Raw genomic sequence first — 20,274 nt, 5'->3', positions numbered from 1 at the left:
CTATGCAATACTTCTCATGTGTCAATTGTGTAAATACTTCTTAGACTTGAGACACCCGATTGTTTTATGTGTGGAGTGCTGTGCTTTAATTTCATCTCTACGGGTGCCTAACCAAGGATGCCAAAACAAGATGCTTTTGTGTACAGTATGAAGCGTGTGAAGGCAAATGAGTGGTCATTTGTGTGGCATAACATTCATCATAATTCTGCCAGTGCAAGTTTGAGTTATATTGTTGGTGATGGTCGGATATCTCTTTTTGGCATGGTGGATGGGTGGAGGACACTTCTTTCAAAACCAATCATCCGAGCATTTTTGCTTTTGCTGAAAATAAATCAGGTACCATTAGTGATTTTGGGGCTTGGTCTAATAATGAATAGAATTGGAATATTAGGTTGAGAAGAAGAATTTTCAGGTGGGAAAAGAGTTAATGGTTTGATTTTAATAGGAAAATCAGAGATGTTGCGTTGGTTAAGAATTTAAAGGATATAATTATTTGGAAGGGTTCATCAAGTGGTATTTATTCTACCAAAAGCTATTGTAGGAGCGTCTTTTCTTGGAATTTGAATGATAGATTGATTTGGAGAGCTATGTTGGAGGGTCTTGTTCCTCCCAAGGTTGAGGTTTTTTGCTTGTTAGTTTTAAAGGATAGAAAGGTAGTCAAATCTAAACTTTTAAGAAGAGGTTTAATTTCTGCTAGCTTCACATTTTGCTATTTCTATTGTAAAGAACTTGAGACTGTTGACCATTTTTTTCTCTTGCATTGAAAGTTTGAAAATATGGGCTTATTTGTGTCAGGGATGGGGTAATTCTTGGACAGCCCCTAGCAATTCATGAGATCTTTTTTATGCTTGGATCGAGACTGAATAGGATATTAACAAGAAAAGGGTTTGGAATATGGCTTTTTTTGGAATTGAGTGGCCTCTGTAGCGTTGTAGAAATGATATGGTTTTTAATGGAAAAATTTAAGGTGAGCTTCAAATTATGGATATTATCAAAACAAGAATTGCTTGGTTGACCAAAGCTAAATGGAAGAATCCTTGTTTGTCTATCCTTGATTTATTTAGAGACCCTAAACTTGGGGCTGTTAATTTTGAAAAGAAATCTGAAAAAAAAATGAAAAAGAATTATGGAGTGGATTAGCCTTTTATTGGAAAGATGAAATTCAATGTAGATTGCATGACTAAAGGTTGTCTTGGGGAAACTGTATAAAGAGGGCTTTTAGAGATGATGAGGGAAGAATTAAAATTCAATTTTCAAAAGCTTTTAGGTGGGGAGATTCAAATTTGGCTGAAATATTGGCTATTAGATAAACTTTTATTCTTGTGGTCGAAAGCAATTCTACAAATGTGGTTAAATGGATTTTGAACCTTGAGGAATCTCCTTGGAGAATTTACAATATTATTATACAGATTGAGAACTTTAAATCTAAGGTTGGTTTTTGGAGGGTTTAATATTTTTTGAGATATGGAAATTGCCTTGCTGATAAGTTTGCCATAGATGGTATTGGAAAGGAATGTGAACTCTTAGTCATTGGTTCTTAGTTGTTTCATTTGTTTAGGTCCTTTGGAATGATTTTTGAACTATTTTTCATTGTTACTGCTGCTCTATTTTTTGATGTTTTGCCTGTTGCTGTTGTTCATGTTGTTGATTCTTTTTTGGCAGTGGCTGGTTCATGGCTTGAATTTTTGGGTTATATACTGCTTGTGTTTCAAGGGTTGTTGCTTCATCAGAATCCCTTTGTCTTTCTTTTGTTTGCTTGCTCTTGTGTTGCTTTTGTTTTCCTAACATATTGTTCTGTGATTGATTTTTCCTTGTTTTGGCCTTTGCTATGGTGATGTTGTTCTTGCTGGTATGTTTTTGCTCTTGTGGAGCTATCAGTTTTTCCTACTAGTTTCTCATGTGATTGGCATACCTGCTAGTCTTTCTTGGCATTTTTACCTCTATGTTTGTCTTTTTTGTGATTTCATTGCTTGATCAGGCTCTCATATCTTCTAATGGAGTTTTTGATTCATTCTCAATTTTGGCTTTAATTGTGTTGATTTTCTTTCGGGTTCGCTATTTCTTTTATTGGTTGTTTTGTTGACTATATTGCTTTATGGTTGTTCTTGATTTTGGGTTCACTTTTTCTACTAACCATTATCATGACTTTGTTTCCCCTTCTTGTTCCAAGGAATGTTTTATTCCTTGTTGATTAATGGAATCCCTTTTAATTTTCAAAAAAAAAAAATTGTTGATAATCAAACCGTCATTTGTTATTTTATATCACATGGCATGTTAATATGTCATAGTAAATGGTGATATGACACGCTTATATGATATGATGACATGATAACATGCATTTTCATTATCCACATCAGCATCACATAGGTATAAGAATGACAAGTGGTGTTTTGACTAATGATAATTAGTCAACCATTAGCCATAAAGACTTGTTTGGTTTAAAATAAAAGTATAGAGGTTCGATTGAATATAATAAAAAAATAAAAAACTTATTTGAATTTTTTTAAATAGTTCAATAGCTTTTTTAAAATATCATGCTATCATTTAAATTATTAAAGATGACGACCAATGTCTACATGCAAAAAGAATACTAATGCATTTTGAATTTTTTAAAATGAAATTTGTCTAATGTGTTTCGATTTAACATCCCAAGATCCCATTTGGAAGTTTGAATGCATTCTTTTTAATTTTCAAATTTTCAAATATTGAATTAACCAAACTCCTAATAAAAAAAAATTAAAACTGATCAAATTACATTCTAAAATAGAAAAAAACTAAAATCGACTAATTTTGATTGATTTGATCAATTTAACCAATTTGGTCAATTGTAACTATTATTACAAATATATATATATATATATAATTTGTTAATGTTTCAACTTAAAGCTTGAATGCTTTTAATTTAATTGTATATATATATATATATATATATATATATATATATATATATGAAAATATTAATAATATTTGTCACAACGCGTAAGTTCGGGAACTCGACTACTTGACATAAATAAGATTTGCCATAAAGCTTTTATATTCAGATTTGATTGAATACCTTATTAAATCTATCATTTCTAATGAATTTCTAAACTTAACTTAGAATTATTAAAAAAAATCCAATCCATGAAAATAATGTGTTTGAGAGTAAAATTACACACGAAAAACGTATTAGCAGCTTCACAACACCAGCTGAAAGAACGATACTAATTAATCCTTTATTATCCTATTTTTATCTTTGACAAATAATCCTTGACCTCATATTTAATTTATTTCCCTTAAGTACCGTTTATTCTTTTTATTCTTTTATTTTTTTAGGGTAAAATACTTTATCACCCTTAACTTTTAATTATAATTACACACAGGTCTATTAGTTTGCAAAAAAGACACTCTGTCCTAAATAACTAAATGGTGTTAAAATTTAAATTAAAATGTCTAAAATATCATTTGTTTTATTTTTTTATCTATTGGTTATTGAATTTGACTCAAATCCGGTCAAATTTCTCAAAGAGCACCAAATCTGGTGCTCCCAAGATTTGTGCTCCTTGGGAACACGCGAATGAGGAGCACCACGTTGAGTGCTCCCAAGGGTGCACCTAATCGGTGCTCCTCACCCAAGGAGCACCACGTTGGGTGCTCCCTCAATTGGTGCTCTTTGGGAAGAACCACGCTCCTTAACAGGGGCGGAGCCTCCTTATGTGATGGGGGGGCCATGGTCCCTATAAAACTTTTAAAATTTTTTTCATAACATATAAAACATTTTTAAATTTTTTTATATATTCTATTACTTGCTCCCTCAAAATAATATTTTATTTAATGATTAATATAAATAAAAAATAATAAAATGATTTCACTTATCTTACTCAACTTTAAATTTTTTTAATTTATATTATTATTTTTAATTATATTTGTTTATTTTTTTCATTTTTATTCTATTTGTTCATATGTTATAAGTTTTTATAAATATTCTTTCCCAAATTTCTATAAACCATTAACCATGTTCTTTTTCTTTCTTTTTTGCTATGTAATATGTGGTAGCTACCTTCTACTTGCCATGTTCTTCTTTTTTATATTACATAAATTTTATTTTCTATGATTTTAATCTTTAAAAATTAATAAATTATTATATAGTTCTCAAATATAAGTTGCAATATTACATTGTTACTTAAAATTTCATCAATGTATCATTTTTTTATTAATCTTGATTATGTAAGAGGAAATTAACATGAGTATATTTTTTATATGCTTTACATTTTATGTTTAGTTGAAATAAAATTCTCTTCAATATATAGTATTTAAATAATTTTGATTATATAAGAAAAAATTATTAATCTTATATATCGTTTTTAATTATTTATATTTTAAAAATTATAGTTTTATATTTAGTTTTATATTTTTATTATCAATATTTTTATTATTGATTGAATTTAACATATTAGTTTTTAAAAATTTTTAACTCTTATTTAACTGTGTTTGGCTCCCCCAACAAAATTTGGCTAGCTCCGCCCCTGCTCCCTAAGAGCACTCATGATGGGTGAGGAGGGAGATTCAGCTCCAATGGGATCTGGATTTTGTTTCAAAACAAAAAAAATTAAAAATGTAATTTATATACTATGGTAATTTTTAAAATTTATGAATGGTAAAATTATTTTTTCAATATTACCACATCATTAAACTAACGAAAATATTAACGATGAACTAACGAATGGACTTATGTGCGCAGCTGAATATATTCTTTTAGGACGGATTGTCCATTTTAAAAGTTAATGGATCCATATGATATTGTGATTAAAAGTTAGAGGGTGAAGATATTTTACCCTTTTTTACCTATTATTTAAACATTAGAAAGTTTTCCTAATACTTTTTACAAAAACTAAAGAGAATCTCTTTACCTCAAGAGTATTAAAGAAAATCACTTATTTTTTTTAAAAAAGGCTCCACCATCCGATTAATTGGATGTTTTATGAAGAAGGTTTGGACAAAATCATTTATTCTTTTTTATCGATTTTGTTCCTTTTTCTTGCCCCTTTCATGGATTAAGGATGTTTGGCTACAGTGAGAAGCTATGGCATCTAAGTTTTGACATGGAACATGAACTTTGTGTTGACCTAATTCTACAGTCTTTATTGGATAATTTTTTATAATTTGTGATGAATTTTCGAATGAATAGATAGGTAGTTACCTTGGTCGATTTGTTGACCATTAAGAAGGAAAATAATGTCTTGCTAGTCACTTCATCTTCCAAATAAAAAAAGAAGTCGATAAGGAAGAAGAAATGAGTGAAAGCAAAAGACTATCACTAAGACCCAACTGGCAATATATAAAAGGATAATGAAAAATTTTTTGCCATCATTGCGGTAAAAAGGGCCATTAGAAGAGAAATTGCAAAATTTATTGGGCTACCATGAAGGAAAAGAAGTTTACTAAAATTTCTACTTCAAGGAAAATTAATCTTTGAGGATATATGATATCTATTGAAGATACAAGATATCTAATATAGCTCTCACTTATATGATAACTTGTAGAGGCTAAAGAGCAATAGATAGCAAGGATGAGAATCTCCTACAAATCACATAATAAAGCAAAGGTTGTTGCATAAATGTCATGACCCAAAATTGGGGTGCCATGATCGACACAAGGGATTTAGTGAGCAAACCTGTTTATCCCAAGCAAGCCTTTTTCCAATCATCCAAACCAAACAAAACATGCAAAGTTCCTGGAATTCATATTTTCATTCATATGTGTGTGTGTGTGTGTGTATGTTCAACTGAAGAATTCCTTAAGCCACTCGTATTAAAGTGGGTTTGCATTTTCAATTTCATCTTAAACAAACCTATAAGTTTGTAATTTGTAAACATAAGTGGAATCATAATTACAATCCATTAATCATCTATTATTGCCATTCAATGGCCAAATATAAACATGTTTTAGTAAATATAAAAATAATTCAAAGCAAAGGATGACAAGATCAACGAAGTGACGCGNACTGAAGAATTCCTTAAGCCACTCGTATTAAAGTGGGTTTGCATTTTCAATTTCATCTTAAACAAACCTATAAGTTTGTAATTTGTAAACATAAGTGGAATCATAATTACAATCCATTAATCATCTATTATTGCCATTCAATGGCCAAATATAAACATGTTTTAGTAAATATAAAAATAATTCAAAGCAAAGGATGACAAGATCAACGAAGTGACGCGACTCAAAGATATATATATATATATATATATATATATATATATATATATATATACTGGATGCCTTCATGATGGCCTACCAAGAATGACGACAAGAAAACTCCATTAACACACCACCCAAGAGGTTTACTGATCTAAAACGAAAATAGAATTTACGTGTGGTGAAATATAGAATCTTAGTGAGCAAATACGGGGATAGGGAACAAGCTAATTGAAAGAGTAGTTAGTAAACAAAGTTAAAAACTTATGCAATTTTAGATAATATATCAATAGTAACCTTGCAAGGTAATCAAGTGTTCTCGATGTCATTTTCGTGAGATAAACTTATACACAAAGTTCGTAGTCTCTTAGTCTAGTATTTGCTCAACCAAATTTCTATAACGAAGGCTTAATTAACTAACGTAGTGTCCATGACACAATAAGGATTGACCAAGTGTAAGGGTCGATTGTACCCTAAAACAAAACATTGTTCATGTATTCTGCTAACTAGGGATTGACCTTTTAAAATGTAAGAGTCGATCCTTATATCTCAATTTTTCATCCAAAATCACAATTTTTGCCAATGTGTTCCAAACATCCAAATCCATGTCTACTCAAGGTGCAATTTATATATAACATGATTTATGTAAAGAATTCAAATGTCTAATAGTTCATTACAAGTAATTTAATCATAACACCAAAAATGATGGTTCAATATCATCAGCAAATTCACATTATATTCCAAACATTCCAAGTGTGTGTCCATCACAACACAGTGTGGATCCAAGTATGATACTAAGCTTACAAAATGTGTTCATTAGCCATATTAATCCAACAATCAAAAAATCTAATAGTCCAATACGTGCCATGGCACATTACCAAACATACAAAGACATTTATCAAAACATGTAAGGAGAAGCAATCAAGTGTGCAAAGCAACCTAGTGATTTCAATATACTATTGTATATACGAACCCCATTATATCAAAGCATATAGTTCTTAACATGCTAGGCACAACTAACCTCAAATGTGATAAGAAATGTCATTCTAAAATATGCAAGGGCATTTAGCCCACAACACTAATTCTTTCCGGAATTAGTTAACATACAACTTTCACAAAGGATAATAAACAATTCAACTTATACATAGTCACATATGTATAGAACAACATTCAACCATTACCATTATTCAAAACAAATACAAGTTATGTATCACTCATTTGAAATGAAATTCACAGCAATAAAGGCTTGTCCCCCACTTGAAATCTAATATGTAGTATTCAAATTTACATACACAGAGATTACAAATCACATTTCTAAAACCATTTGAAATCACAACAAATCAAGTGGTTATCCATACTTTTTCATGACCAAATTTCCAATGCATCTAAACATGCTTAATAGTATATATCAAATAGTTTATAAAACTACGTATCTACTCACAAATCAAGAGCACTCCTTTCCAAGCTTTCGCAAAAATTGACCCTTACTTCACTTTAGTGAGTTTGAGTCTTAAACAACACCTAAAATGATGATTAATCATTAATATATTCAAAGATCCATAATACATTCGTAATACATTAAATACTCATTTCTAACCCTAAATAATCCATGCTTAAAAATCCAAAGTTTTTCTTTAACACTTGCTCCAAAACTCATACTCATCAAATAAACAACTTATCTTATACCTTTCCTTACCTTGGTGAGCTTTTACACAAAGATTCTAACCAAATGTTGGAAATATAGGTAGAAAATTTAGGTCCAAAGAAAGATATAAAAGTTAGAAACTTGAAACCCATTTTTTAGAGAGACATGAGCTAGAAATCCTTACCCTTAGCTCTTGAAAATCAAGGTTTGATGGTGGAGTTTAAGGGTTTTAAGGGCTGAGAAGTTTGAGAGAAAATGAGTGGACGAACAAAGAGAAATGAAAAAAATAAGGGAGGCTCGGGTTTTGGGGGGTTTAGGGCTTTTTTTTTTTGTTAATGTGTAGGGGGTCGATCTTAGCTAAAGAAAGAATGCTTACATTTTGTTTTGAGACTCAAGGATCGACCTTTTTGTGAGTTGTGGTCGATCTTAGCAATTTCCAGAATGCTACCCATGTTTTGGATGCTCTTGGGATTGACCCCTCAAGGGCAAGGGTTGATCCTAGCAAGTTTCATAATGCATTTTATCCAATTCTCAACCTAGGGATCGACCTACCAACCGCCAACTTGCAAAAATTGATGCTTTCAAGTTGTAAATCAATTCTATTCTTTCCACCAATCTTCAAGCCCTTTATGTATGGTTTCCCAAGGCTAAAAGTTAAGGAATTTAAGCTAAACAAAGCATTTTCCTAAATTCACCAAGTTAATTATCTATTTGTCCAAGTAATGGAAACTAAGGGTTTTACAATGAAGTTGTAGGAGATCATTTTCTTTAATTTTCAGGCTATTTAATTTAGGAATATGTGATTACTTTTTCGGTTGTTTTTTTTATCAATAAATAATAAAATCTTTTATATATATATAGGGACGGAGCTAGCTAACTTTTGTTGAGGGGTCAAAGACAAAGAAGAATAAGGGCTAAAAATTTTTAGAACTAATATGTTGAACTTAACAAATAATCAAAAAATTCATAATAGATAACAATTTTATATAACATGTAAATAAAAAGGAATAAGAAAAGAAAGACTTATAATAGTCCTTTAGGAAAGTTGTGCTCGATGATGTTTCCTAGAATCAAATTCATTTATTATTAACTCTGTACTGAAAAGGCTAGTAATGTTTTTCTTAATATAAACAATTAAACTATATGTAAGAAACTCATTATCCATTTTGTTATAGAGTCTTGTTCACAATTTTCATTATTGAAAAGACTCTTTACAGTTGCTGTAGAAATTGGAAGAGTAAAAATAAAGTAAATTAATATATCAATTAGAATAAATAAAAAAATAATACCTTGATGAAATTTTAAGCAACAACTAACAGTGCAACACTACAAGTTTTTAATTTTTAAAAACTAAAATCATAGAATATAAAATCAAAATAATAGAAAAAAGAAGAACATGGTAAGAAAAAGATAGAACCCACATAACAAAAAAGAAAGAAGAAGAACATGGTTGATGGTTCGTAAAAAGTTAGAGAAGAAAATCTATAGAGACTTAGAAAATATGAGCAAATAGAAAAGGAATGAAAAAAAATCAAATACAAATAATAATATTATAAATAGAAAGAAGAAGACAAAAGAAAACTTTAGGGGCATTTTAAAAAATAACCCTTAAAGATAAGATGTTTTCAAAAATAGCTCTTTTTATAATTTTACCAATTTTTAGCCAAGTTGGACAAAATTACCCTTAATAAAATTACACGCTATGATGTTACATGCCATGTACAAAAACATGTTACACGCCATGTACAAAAATATGTGACAAGTCATGGTTAGGTTATTATACGTTATGGTTAGGTTGTTACATGCTATATACAAAAATATGTAACAAGCCATGGTTAGGTTGTTACACGCCATGTATAAAAACATATGACAAGCCATGGTTAGGTTGTTGCACGCCATGTTGAAAAAAAATATTGTTGTTACACGCCATGGTTAGGTTGTTACACGTCAGTTGAAAAAAAATACTGTTGTTACATGCCATGTACAAAAACAAGTTACGCGCCATTGTTAAAAAAGGTTGTTACACACTATGTTGAAAAAACAATATTTTGTTACACGCCATGTTTAAAAAATATTATTGTTACACGACAAATTCAAAAATATTTGTTACACTTTAATGCCTAAAATATTGTTATTACTTACAAACCAAAACTTCAAATCCTCTCAACTCTTTTCATTTTTTTTTATTTTTTTTTTACAATTTGGCACCGATTAAAGTGTTTCTAACATGTTTTCATAAATCAAAATGTAAATTTTTTTTATCTAAAACACCTACTTTTATTAAAAATAATTTTTTTTTTTCAAAAACCTAGGTTTATAAATTTCAAAAATTTGAGTTTATTGGTGTTTAGGTCCCGAATTGATTCAATAAAAATCTATTTCATATATCTGTGGTTATTTCTACCATTTCAGTTTCATTCAAAATACCTAAAAATCGAATTTCCCAAATAACCATCCAACCAAGCACGTCAAAACCATTGCTTGGTGTATTGAAAGCGTAAAAAATAGAAATCTGAAAACGTGAGAGAGAGAAACTGGAAGCATAGTAGACGAATACTGAAAAGAGAAATCGATAAAATTTGAGAGAGCAGGATAGTGAGAGAGAAATCCGAAGCACAAATGGAGAGAAATTGTAGTGAATGGTTTAATTTATTTGAAATAGTTTAAAGGGTATTTTTGTCAAGTCATGGCTAAATATGGTTAAAAACAGTTAAATTTTTTTGATGGTTATTTTTAAAATGTCTTTATAAAAAAGGTCATTCCTCACAATTTTCTCAAAACTTTACCTCCTTTTAATTTCATACAACAGTAGTGAATAGTCCTCATCCTTTCTTGTCCAAGTTGGCAAGCTCATAAATCTCTCTTAAAGAATAAAGTATGTTTTGGTAATAAGTTACAGGAAAGAGAGTAAAGTCAAAATGAAAGGATAAAAGATAAAAAGAAATAAAAAAGAAAAAGAAGGAGAGAGAAAGAGAAAGAGGTGTGAACAAAATTTGATACTTAGGGTAAAATTGGGTGAGACTTGTGAGGTAATTTTGTTATTTTTTATTTGTATTAATTATTGAATAAAAAAATTATTTTGAGGTATCATTAAATAATATATATAATAAATAAAAGATTTAAAAAATTTTGGCCCTCCATGTTTTTATACTAACATCTGTCCACACACACACATACACATATAATTTTCAATGAATAATAACTTATCAATCTATCAAAATTAAACATTTATTGATAAAAAGTTTTAAAATTTGCAATGCATAGGAAAATAGTGTCAGTAAATCATATAAACTCTACCAAATATTTTGATAAAAAATTTATGCTCGTAACTAAATTTACCAGCAACAAAAGCTAGAAGAACAATAGCAAAGGAATTTTGAACTCTCCCTTAAAATCACTAATCACATACCAATCCCCGAATTAAGGCCGTTGGAGAGGAGTCAGATTTGACCTTGATTAGTGATTAGTGATTGCCATGGTTATTTCCTTTCAGGCTTTTCTTAATTAAAATATTATATATCTTGGATGCAAGACCTTTCTGGGTCTTACTAGAAAACATACAAGTAAGACTTTGCCATACCCTCTCATTGTGGACCCAGAAAAGAAAGGAACAGAAAAGGACAACATGGTCAGTGACACATGACGTAACTAGTATACATTTTTCTTTCCAATAAAACTGACATGTCGTTGAAAAACCAAAGCAATACATAATAGTGGTAGTTTTGTAAAGTGCTTCTTAAATAAATGAAAGTTCTTCAAAAAACAAAAGCAATGTTAATATTCTGTTGAAGTTTTTCCATTCCAATTGAATGTTATTGGTTACGTGACATGCACCGGCCTCGAGCCTCAGACAATGAGGACAACCAACCGCTACCTAAACTAGGCAAGCGAAGAAATTTAGTGAAGACTAAAGACGCGTTAGACAGTAGAGGGAGGTCTTCTTATTATATTAGGTTATAATAATTAAAACTATGAAATATTAACGAGGGAAAAGTACAAGGGAAGTACACATTAGCTGTAAAAATGTTACTGCGAGCGTAAAAAATTATTAGTTTAATGACATTACCATGCGCAAAGCAAGTTTAGGCAAATTAAAAATGAATTTGTCGTGTTGTAAGGTCAATGGTCAATGAAGCCAACCTAACCATAAGATTCTGCCCTTTGAGTCTTATCCTTGATTATTCAGCGTACTACATTTCACACTTCGCTTTGGACATGGGTTTGGTTCTATCAATATCCAAGTGCCCAAATCTAAGAGTTTTGATATTGCACGTTAAACTTTTGTTCCCCAATACATGACTGGGTACGATTGTACGGTCTAAGCCATTGGCTAGATGCCTATATATGAGTTACATATTAATCCATATATAGATTCCTTCCTCAAAATAAAAAACACATGTATGATTATTATACTTAAAACCATATTATATTTTGACTTTTTCACGCAAAATTTTCTAGATTTTTTCCTTTCAATTTCCTTTTTGTTAGATCCAACCCTGTTTTGATCACTTTATCTTACATGATTCTTTTGTTTGAAAGATTTAATTAATTAAATTGAGGTAATTTCTTCTAAAAAGAATTAATTTAACTGAATTAAGGTTTAAAAAAGAAAATATTGAGTCAATTTAATATATATATATATATATATATATTTATAGAATATTAAGTTATCTTAAATCAAGAGTTCTTATTTTACTTAGATGGTGTGGCATCAAGGAGTATAGGAGAGGCCGGCATTGGTGGTATATTACGTGACCATTGTGGCTCAGTTAAAGTATTGTTTTCAAAGTTCATCGAGAAAGGAGATTCAAACGTTATCGAAATTCTAGCCATAAACGAAGCTCTAATTAGTTTCATTAATTGTTTACTGCATTCACATATAAAGTTACTAATTGAAAGTGATTCACACAATGCGCATCAAATAGTTTTATAATCCATAGGAGGCACCTTGGAGATTCCGGCAATGCATAATTCAGATTGAGAATATGAAGATATGATTCCTCCAATGCAAAGCTATGTATGTTTATAGGGAAGCCAACAATGATGCTGACTTACTTGACAAATGCTTGTATTCATAGAAGGAATGGTTTATTTTTGAAATGTTTGTTTAACAGGAGATTGTGAGGTGGCAGTAGAAAACGGATCATGCTTGAATGGATTTAGGAGTTTACAATGGAGCAGAGGTTGAATTAAAATAGGACTCAATTAAAGGAGGGATGAGATTGATCGGTTGACTTGGAATTCAAAATAGAGTCGGGCTGGTCACTATAATTCTCTAAGATGCAATGAATGGGAGATAATTAGGACAATGGTTTAATAAAGGTGGATTTGGACATTAATTTCAATGGCACAAATATTTTCAAGTCGGACAGCATAAGAGGACATTGATATGATTGGTGCCTAAAGGTGTCAGGTAATGGTTTTCATGAATGGTTCAAAATGACCAACGTGTTTAACGCTGTCTAGACAGCAAGGAGTAGGTTCGGACAAGGCATCTCCAACACGGGATTGTTAAAAATAGGGTAAGGCAGTAGATGAGAGACTGGGTTATAGCTCCCAAATCACGACTTTATATGGATAACTAGCGTGGTTAGTGAGCGAGTGCCTGAATATCCTTAATTCTCGTCGTATCGTTATCGATTTATAAATAAAAAAAGAAGATGATATTAATGTATCTTTTTAAATTTATTGATTTATATTCATAGAATCTCATAGTTAATAGATTGAAATTAAGTAACTGAAATATGTAAATTATAACATCATCCAGAATTTACTCAACTTTTCTTTTAATTTATCTTTGTACAAATAAAGTCCTCTGCTGATTCCATCTTTAACTACTAGAAATAAAATTGCATAAATTTCAAAACAAAAACAATAAAAAACCTAAGGTGTGCATCCTAGTTTATTGAGCTTATATGGATTAATAAAGTAAAGTTCTATACATTCAAAAAAAAATCAAGAGTTCCTAATTTTATGTGAAATTAAAAATTCTTATACTGAAAAAAAATGTTAATTAGAAAGTGTAAAATGTAGTAGAATAAACTACATCACTTTTATCTATATTATAATTAAATAATGAGGAAATTGTAAGAAATCATCAAATTCATAAGGCCATTTCAAAAATAGCTCATAATATGAAGTAAACTATTTTTACTTAATTTTTGCCATGATTTGACAAAAATGCACTTGAAGCCATTTCAAATAAATTAAACCATTTATCCTAATTTTCTCTTCTAATTTATCTTTTGGGCATCTGTCAACTATGCTCCTAATTTCTCTCTCGTCATCCAGCTCTCTCTAATTTTATCGATTTCTCTCTCCCGCATTCTTTCCCTGCATCCGTTTGTTGTGCTCTCGATTTCACTCTCCCATCATCGAGATCTCTCTAATTTTGCCACCATTGCCATATCTCTGTCTACTTCTCATCATATCGTCATCGATTTACAAATCAAAGAGCAAAGATGGCATCAATATATGTTCTTAAGTTTATTGATTTATATTTACAGAACCCCAAAGTTGATAGGTTGAAATTAAATAAGGAAAATCTGTCGATTATGACAATATTGCCCAAAATTGTTAGTCGTGATATTTGTATGTAACAACTCTAATGCACTTGGCATGTAACAAATCTATTAAAGATGTCATGGATTAAACATGGCATGTAACTTAATCTTTTTCTTTGTATTTCACTAAAACATAAACTCTTGGCATTAAACACCTTAAACATGGTGTGTAATAACTTTTTTTTTCAACATGACCTGTAATAATTTTTTTTCAATATGTCATGTAACTTGGTGTCTATCTTTGTATTTTAGTAGAATATAAATTATTAGAGTTAAACACATTAAACATGACGTGTATTAATTTTTTTTTTTAATATGACGTGTAACAATTTTTTTGTTTAACATGGTGTATAACTTGATCTCTATTTTTGTGTTTCACTAGGACATAAACTCTTGAAGTTAAACACCTTAAATATGACATGTTATAATTTTTTATCAACAGGGCATGTAACTTGGTCTATATTTTTTGTATTTCACTAGAACATAAACTCTTAAAACTAAACATGGTGTGTAACAATATTTTTTTGAATATAGTGTGTAATAATATTATCTTCTAAACATGGTATGTAAGTTGGTCTTTATCTTTGTATTTCACTAAGACATAAACTTTTGAGTTAAATACGACGTGTAATATTTTTTTTTTTCAACATGATAAGTAACAAGATTTTTTCTAAATTTTTTGGGTTGGTTTTTTCGTTAGAGCTCTTACAATAGTTGCATACCATCAATACATCTTTAGAGCTATAGCTATCAAGGTTTTGGGATCCTTCCACAACAACCCCACCACTTAAAGGTAAAAAAAAAAAAAAGATAAAACAATCATCGAAAACCAAATAGCTTCGTCTCAACTTCTCTTTTTCTTTTTCTCTATTTGTTCATTTATGTGTATGAGAGAATGATTATGATGATGGCCCTTTTTTTTTCATCTTTCTTTTTTTGTACTTTAAATCTTTTATTGTTAGCTTTTGCACCTTTGTATTATTGTTTGTGAGTAGTGGTAGTGTTGATTTTTCCTTTCTAAAAAATAAAATTTTTTTCACGTTTGAGTATGAGGAGTTTTCACTAAGAGTAATTTGTCTAAATTTTTTTTTTTGGCAAAAAGCAATTAAAATTAAGAAGTAGACTATTTTCGAAAATACTTTTTTTTTTAGGGCTAAAAAAAATCATCCTCAGAAATTAAATAATGATTAGAAATTAAAGAGGAGAGATATCAAAAAATTCAATTAATTCAATTTTAAACATGTATTTATGAATAATTGACTTATAAATCGGTAGATCTCATTCTTAAGTTTATGTAACAAATTTTTGCAACATCCAGGCAGAAAAAATTTAAGTTAGGAAAAAACTCAAAAGTGTTGGACAGGTAGAATTATTTTATTAAAATCATAATATTTTCAGATTTTTTATCATTGGAATTCAAGGAATTAACATAGGTACATTAATGTAAGTAGGTAGGTATGTAGTATTTATACAAATAAAATCGCTGTGAGCAGGTATGCTTGCATTAGTCAAGCATATACCCGCCCGGTGGTAAAGGGAGAGCCGTGGAAGTGTGGTAAAAGCCTTAGGAAATTTGATGTGAAAATGAGAAACACATTTCTTATTTCTTTTGGTTAGTTGAAGTATGAAATAAAGATAACATCAATAATGGTGATATTTATGCTCTCTAATTGCGCCTATAAAAGGTTCATTCTCACAATCCCAGCTGCACCAAAACTGCCAAATCTTCTCCAAAAAGTGGCCAAGAACACCACCACCACCACCACCAACGACAACAAGAACATCCCAAGCCAAAAAGAAAGGAAAGCAATAACATAAAAATCGACATGTCTTCTCTCCAGACAACAATGACCTCCAATTTCAGTTCAAATTGCGACGAATTTCGATGGGTGATCAACATTCGTAGATTCCTTGATGAAGAGCTAGAAGATGATATTGAAATTCCGGTCTCTATCTTTAATGTTCCGAAAGCACTGATGTCCAGTAGCCCTGACTGTTACACCCCGCAGCAGGTTGGTATCAGTCCTTATCATTATTGGCGACCAGACCTTTATGAGATGGAGAGATATAAGCTAGCTGCAGCGAAAAGAACCCAAAAGCAATTGCAGTGTCCTACATTTGAAGATCTTGTTGAACAACTGGAACAGGTTGACCCAAGGATTCGAGCTTGTTATCACAAGTACTTGGATCTGGATTCTGAAACTTTAGCTTGGATGATGGCCATTAGTACGTCATTTTTGCTCGAGTTTCTTCAAATCTATGTTTTCCATGAAGGAAAGACTTTATCATCAGAAGTGTGCTCGAGAATGTCCCATTTGGTTGATCATGCAGGAGCAAAATCAGCTCACAATTCGATTCTCAGAGACATTATGATGCTTGAGAATCAGATTCCATTGTTTGTACTGCGAAAGGTGCTAGAAGTCCAATTCTCGTCGTTGGAAGCAGCCGATGATTTGTCGCTTTTGATGTTAAGGGGACTATGTCGAGAGCTCTCCCCTTTCAAAATGATGAAGAACTTGCCAAAGATTGATATCTCCAAGTGTCCTCATGTTCTAGACTTCCTGTACAATATGATCGTGCCGAAACTGGAAGAACAGTCCGAACCAATCCAACAACCGGAGGATCAAAATAAAGAAACCACAAAAGACAAACAAAGCAATCCTGTGCTGGACTCAAGTTATGCGAAGTGGCTCTTGAGTGAGATATGGAAGATGTTCTCAACTATGAATTGTGCTCCAACACGGCTAATCAAAGCAGCCCTGAAGTCCGGACCTGTTAGACTCATACTTAACTTGCCCTGGAAAATCCTCTCTAACCTCCCTGGATTTTCGATCCTGAGAAAACCAATCGAGTACTTATGCTTCATAAAAGAGAAGGAAGAAGAGGTTATATCATCTGCAAGCAATTTCAGCATCCATAAACCACCTCTTATAGAGGAGATCGCAATCCCTTCCGTAGCTGACCTCTCAAAAGCTGGTGTCCGTATTTTGCCAACTAATGGTAACATTTCAACCATCAGTTTTGATGTCACGACTGTTACTTTATACCTCCCCATGGTCTGCTTAGACATTAACACAGAGGTTGTCTTGAGGAACTTGGTGGCATATGAAGCATCAAATGCGTCAGGGCCTCTAGTGTTTACTCGCTATACTGAATTAATGAATGGGATTATTGATACTGAGGAGGATGTCAAATTGCTAAGAGAAAGGGGCATTATTCTGAACCATTTGAAGAGTGACAAAGAGGCTGCAGACATGTGGAATGGGATGAGCAAGTCCATCAGGCTGACCAAAGTCCCTTTCTTGGATAAAGTGATTGAAGATGTTAACAAATATCACAATGGCAGATGGAATGTTAAAGCCACAGACTTCTTTAAGCAGTATGTTTATGGTTCCTGGCAGTTTCTCACATTGCTGGCCGCAATTATGCTCCTGTTCCTGATGACATTCCAGGCCTTTTGCTCGGTTTATAGCTGCTCTCAAGTCTTTCGAATCCAAACCTCGGACTGACATATCTGGTGCATCTTCATGTATACATAAATCAAGCTAATATATAGGTAGGATGTAAGACCTTGACAATCATTGGTTTCATTGATTGATTAATTAATTTGGTTGTTGTTCCTAATGGGACAGATTGGATTAAAAAATGTTATTCATATATATATATATATATAGATATATATATAGGTTTGCTAGATTCTTAATTGAAATTAGGTTTCATGTTTAGATAAATTAAAGCAATCCGCTTTTCAGTTGATTAAGGGTGGAGGATATATACCTTAGCCTTTTAGGTTGAAGCTATAGTGTTCTTGGACAGACTTATCATTAGAGGCTGTTCAGGATTATTTGGTATTGTAAAAGATTATAAAGTGTACTGATTATAAGATTAATTCTCCATTGTTTGCCTGAATAATATATGTTCATTCATTTCTCACCATTTCCCTAGAAATTACATCATCTGAATATAAGGTCACAGCGAACTCTAAATTAAAGTAATGTGAAATAACATCACTTGTAAGACAAGAATCATGAAATTTAATTATTAGCATAAAGTAAAGTATTCCATTAAAGAAAAGAAGGACCAGATAAAATGTTCTAGTCCATTCCAAAATTAAACTTAAGGTGGCAGATTAATAAATTAAAAGGTGAAAAAGCAAATCACTTCATAATTTAGAAGCATTAAAAGCTGTATACATTAAAGCATTAAAAAACAATGTATTGTTAGGTTGTTTATGTTGCGCTATTAATTGACTGCAAACAATTCGGATATTGTGCTATTAATTGGGATTTGGTTTGCAAACAATTGCTATCATTATTAATATTAGCAATGTGGAAAATGGAAAATGGAAACTTGATGAAAATAGGCTGTTTGAAGGAAGATCGATCAAATAGATCATCTAGATTGTATAAGTAAAATCATTTAACTTAATTAAAGTTTAGGGTAATTAAGCAATTAATTAAATGAGAAAATTTAGAATAATTTAAATTAGTTAAATTAATTAAGATTCTATTATAGGGTTTTTAAAGAATTTAACTAATCAAATTTATAAAAAAATGTTTTAATTAGTAGTTTAGCAATGGAATAAATATTTTATATAAGTAAATAAAAAATTAATTAAATCAGAAATATGATGCATAATATTATATATTTCATTTAAATTAGGGATGTATTAGTAATTAACCAATAAATTAAATTATTAAATTTAGAAAAATTTAAAATTATTTAGCTTACTTAAGGTTTAGGGTAAGCAATTAATTAAATGTGAAAATTTAATAAAAGTTAAAATTAATTAAATTAATTAAGGTTGTAGTTTAGGGTAATTAAAGAATTTAACTAATCAAATTAATGAAAAATTTTTTAATTTGTTTTTTAGAAATGAATTAAATTAATAATATTAGTTAATTAAACAATATTTAAATTAATTAAGGTTTATGTTAAATTTATTAAATATTACTAAATATTTTTAAAATAATTTAAATTAAATAAGATTGTAATAAATTAATATGTTGGTAACATATAAAATTTTAATAATTCTAGTATTTAAGTTGGTTTTTGTTTTCAATTGATGTTTGTGTTAACATCTACTGACGTATAATTTAATTATATTATTAAATTTAGGATTAGTTATATAAATTAGTTAATTAAATTAATAATATTATTTAATTTTAAAAATATTTAGGATTTAGTGTGATAAGTAATTAAGCAATTAATTAAAATAAGTAATATATATTATGATATTTATTTTATGTAGTCCTTTGACTTCTGATAGATTAAAGTTCTGTAAAATGAAAAAGTGGTCACATGACTTGGTTTAGAATTGAAAGTTATGTGGTACATATGAGTTAAATTTTTCTTTTTTTTTCTCAAATTAAAACTTAGATTAACAATCTAAGCCTTGGTTTTAATATTAGACAAGTAGTGCTTTTCAAAAGTTAAAGCCATTTGGCTTCCTACAGTGGCTAAAGAGATGAGCATCATAGCAACCTCATCAACTTTAGGTCCAAAAAACCCCCTTTTTTTAAGGTAATTATAAGGAATGATAGTAATTATGTAAAACTAATGAGTCTTCTTTTCTCAATTTTATCCTAAAAAAATGGGGTTTTCTGAATTTAAAGTTGAGGCTGTCATGATCTCTTTGGCGACCATAGGAAGCCATAACTTTGGCTCTTGTAGATCACTTCTCCAACATTAAAACTAAAGTTTATAATGCTAATCTAAGTTTTAATTTGAGGACAAAATAATTTGCTAATGGAATTACCAATGAAAATCAACTAAAAATTGACTTACGAATTAAAGACATCACTGATTGAATTACCAATGAAATACTCTGTGGGTAAGTTATTGATGGAATATTTTGTCACTGATGGATTTTCCATTACCAACTGCGCT

General features: G+C 30.4%; 1 protein-coding gene across 1 annotated transcript; it reads left to right on the top strand.

Annotated features, from left to right (window-relative positions):
- On the top strand, nucleotides 16,212–17,947 carry LOC108662411 (putative UPF0481 protein At3g02645). Its single transcript, XM_018122756.1, has one exon. The coding sequence runs from the start codon at nucleotides 16,212–16,214 to the stop codon at nucleotides 17,892–17,894; it is 1,683 nt and encodes a 560-aa protein (XP_017978245.1). The 3' UTR covers nucleotides 17,895–17,947.

The sequence above is a fragment of the Theobroma cacao genome, chromosome 6, assembly GCF_000208745.1.
Source record: "Theobroma cacao cultivar B97-61/B2 chromosome 6, Criollo_cocoa_genome_V2, whole genome shotgun sequence".
NCBI lineage: Eukaryota > Viridiplantae > Streptophyta > Magnoliopsida > Malvales > Malvaceae > Theobroma > Theobroma cacao.
The sequence above is the reverse complement of the archived record's forward strand: the minus strand, read 5'-3'. Positions and strand labels throughout refer to the sequence as shown.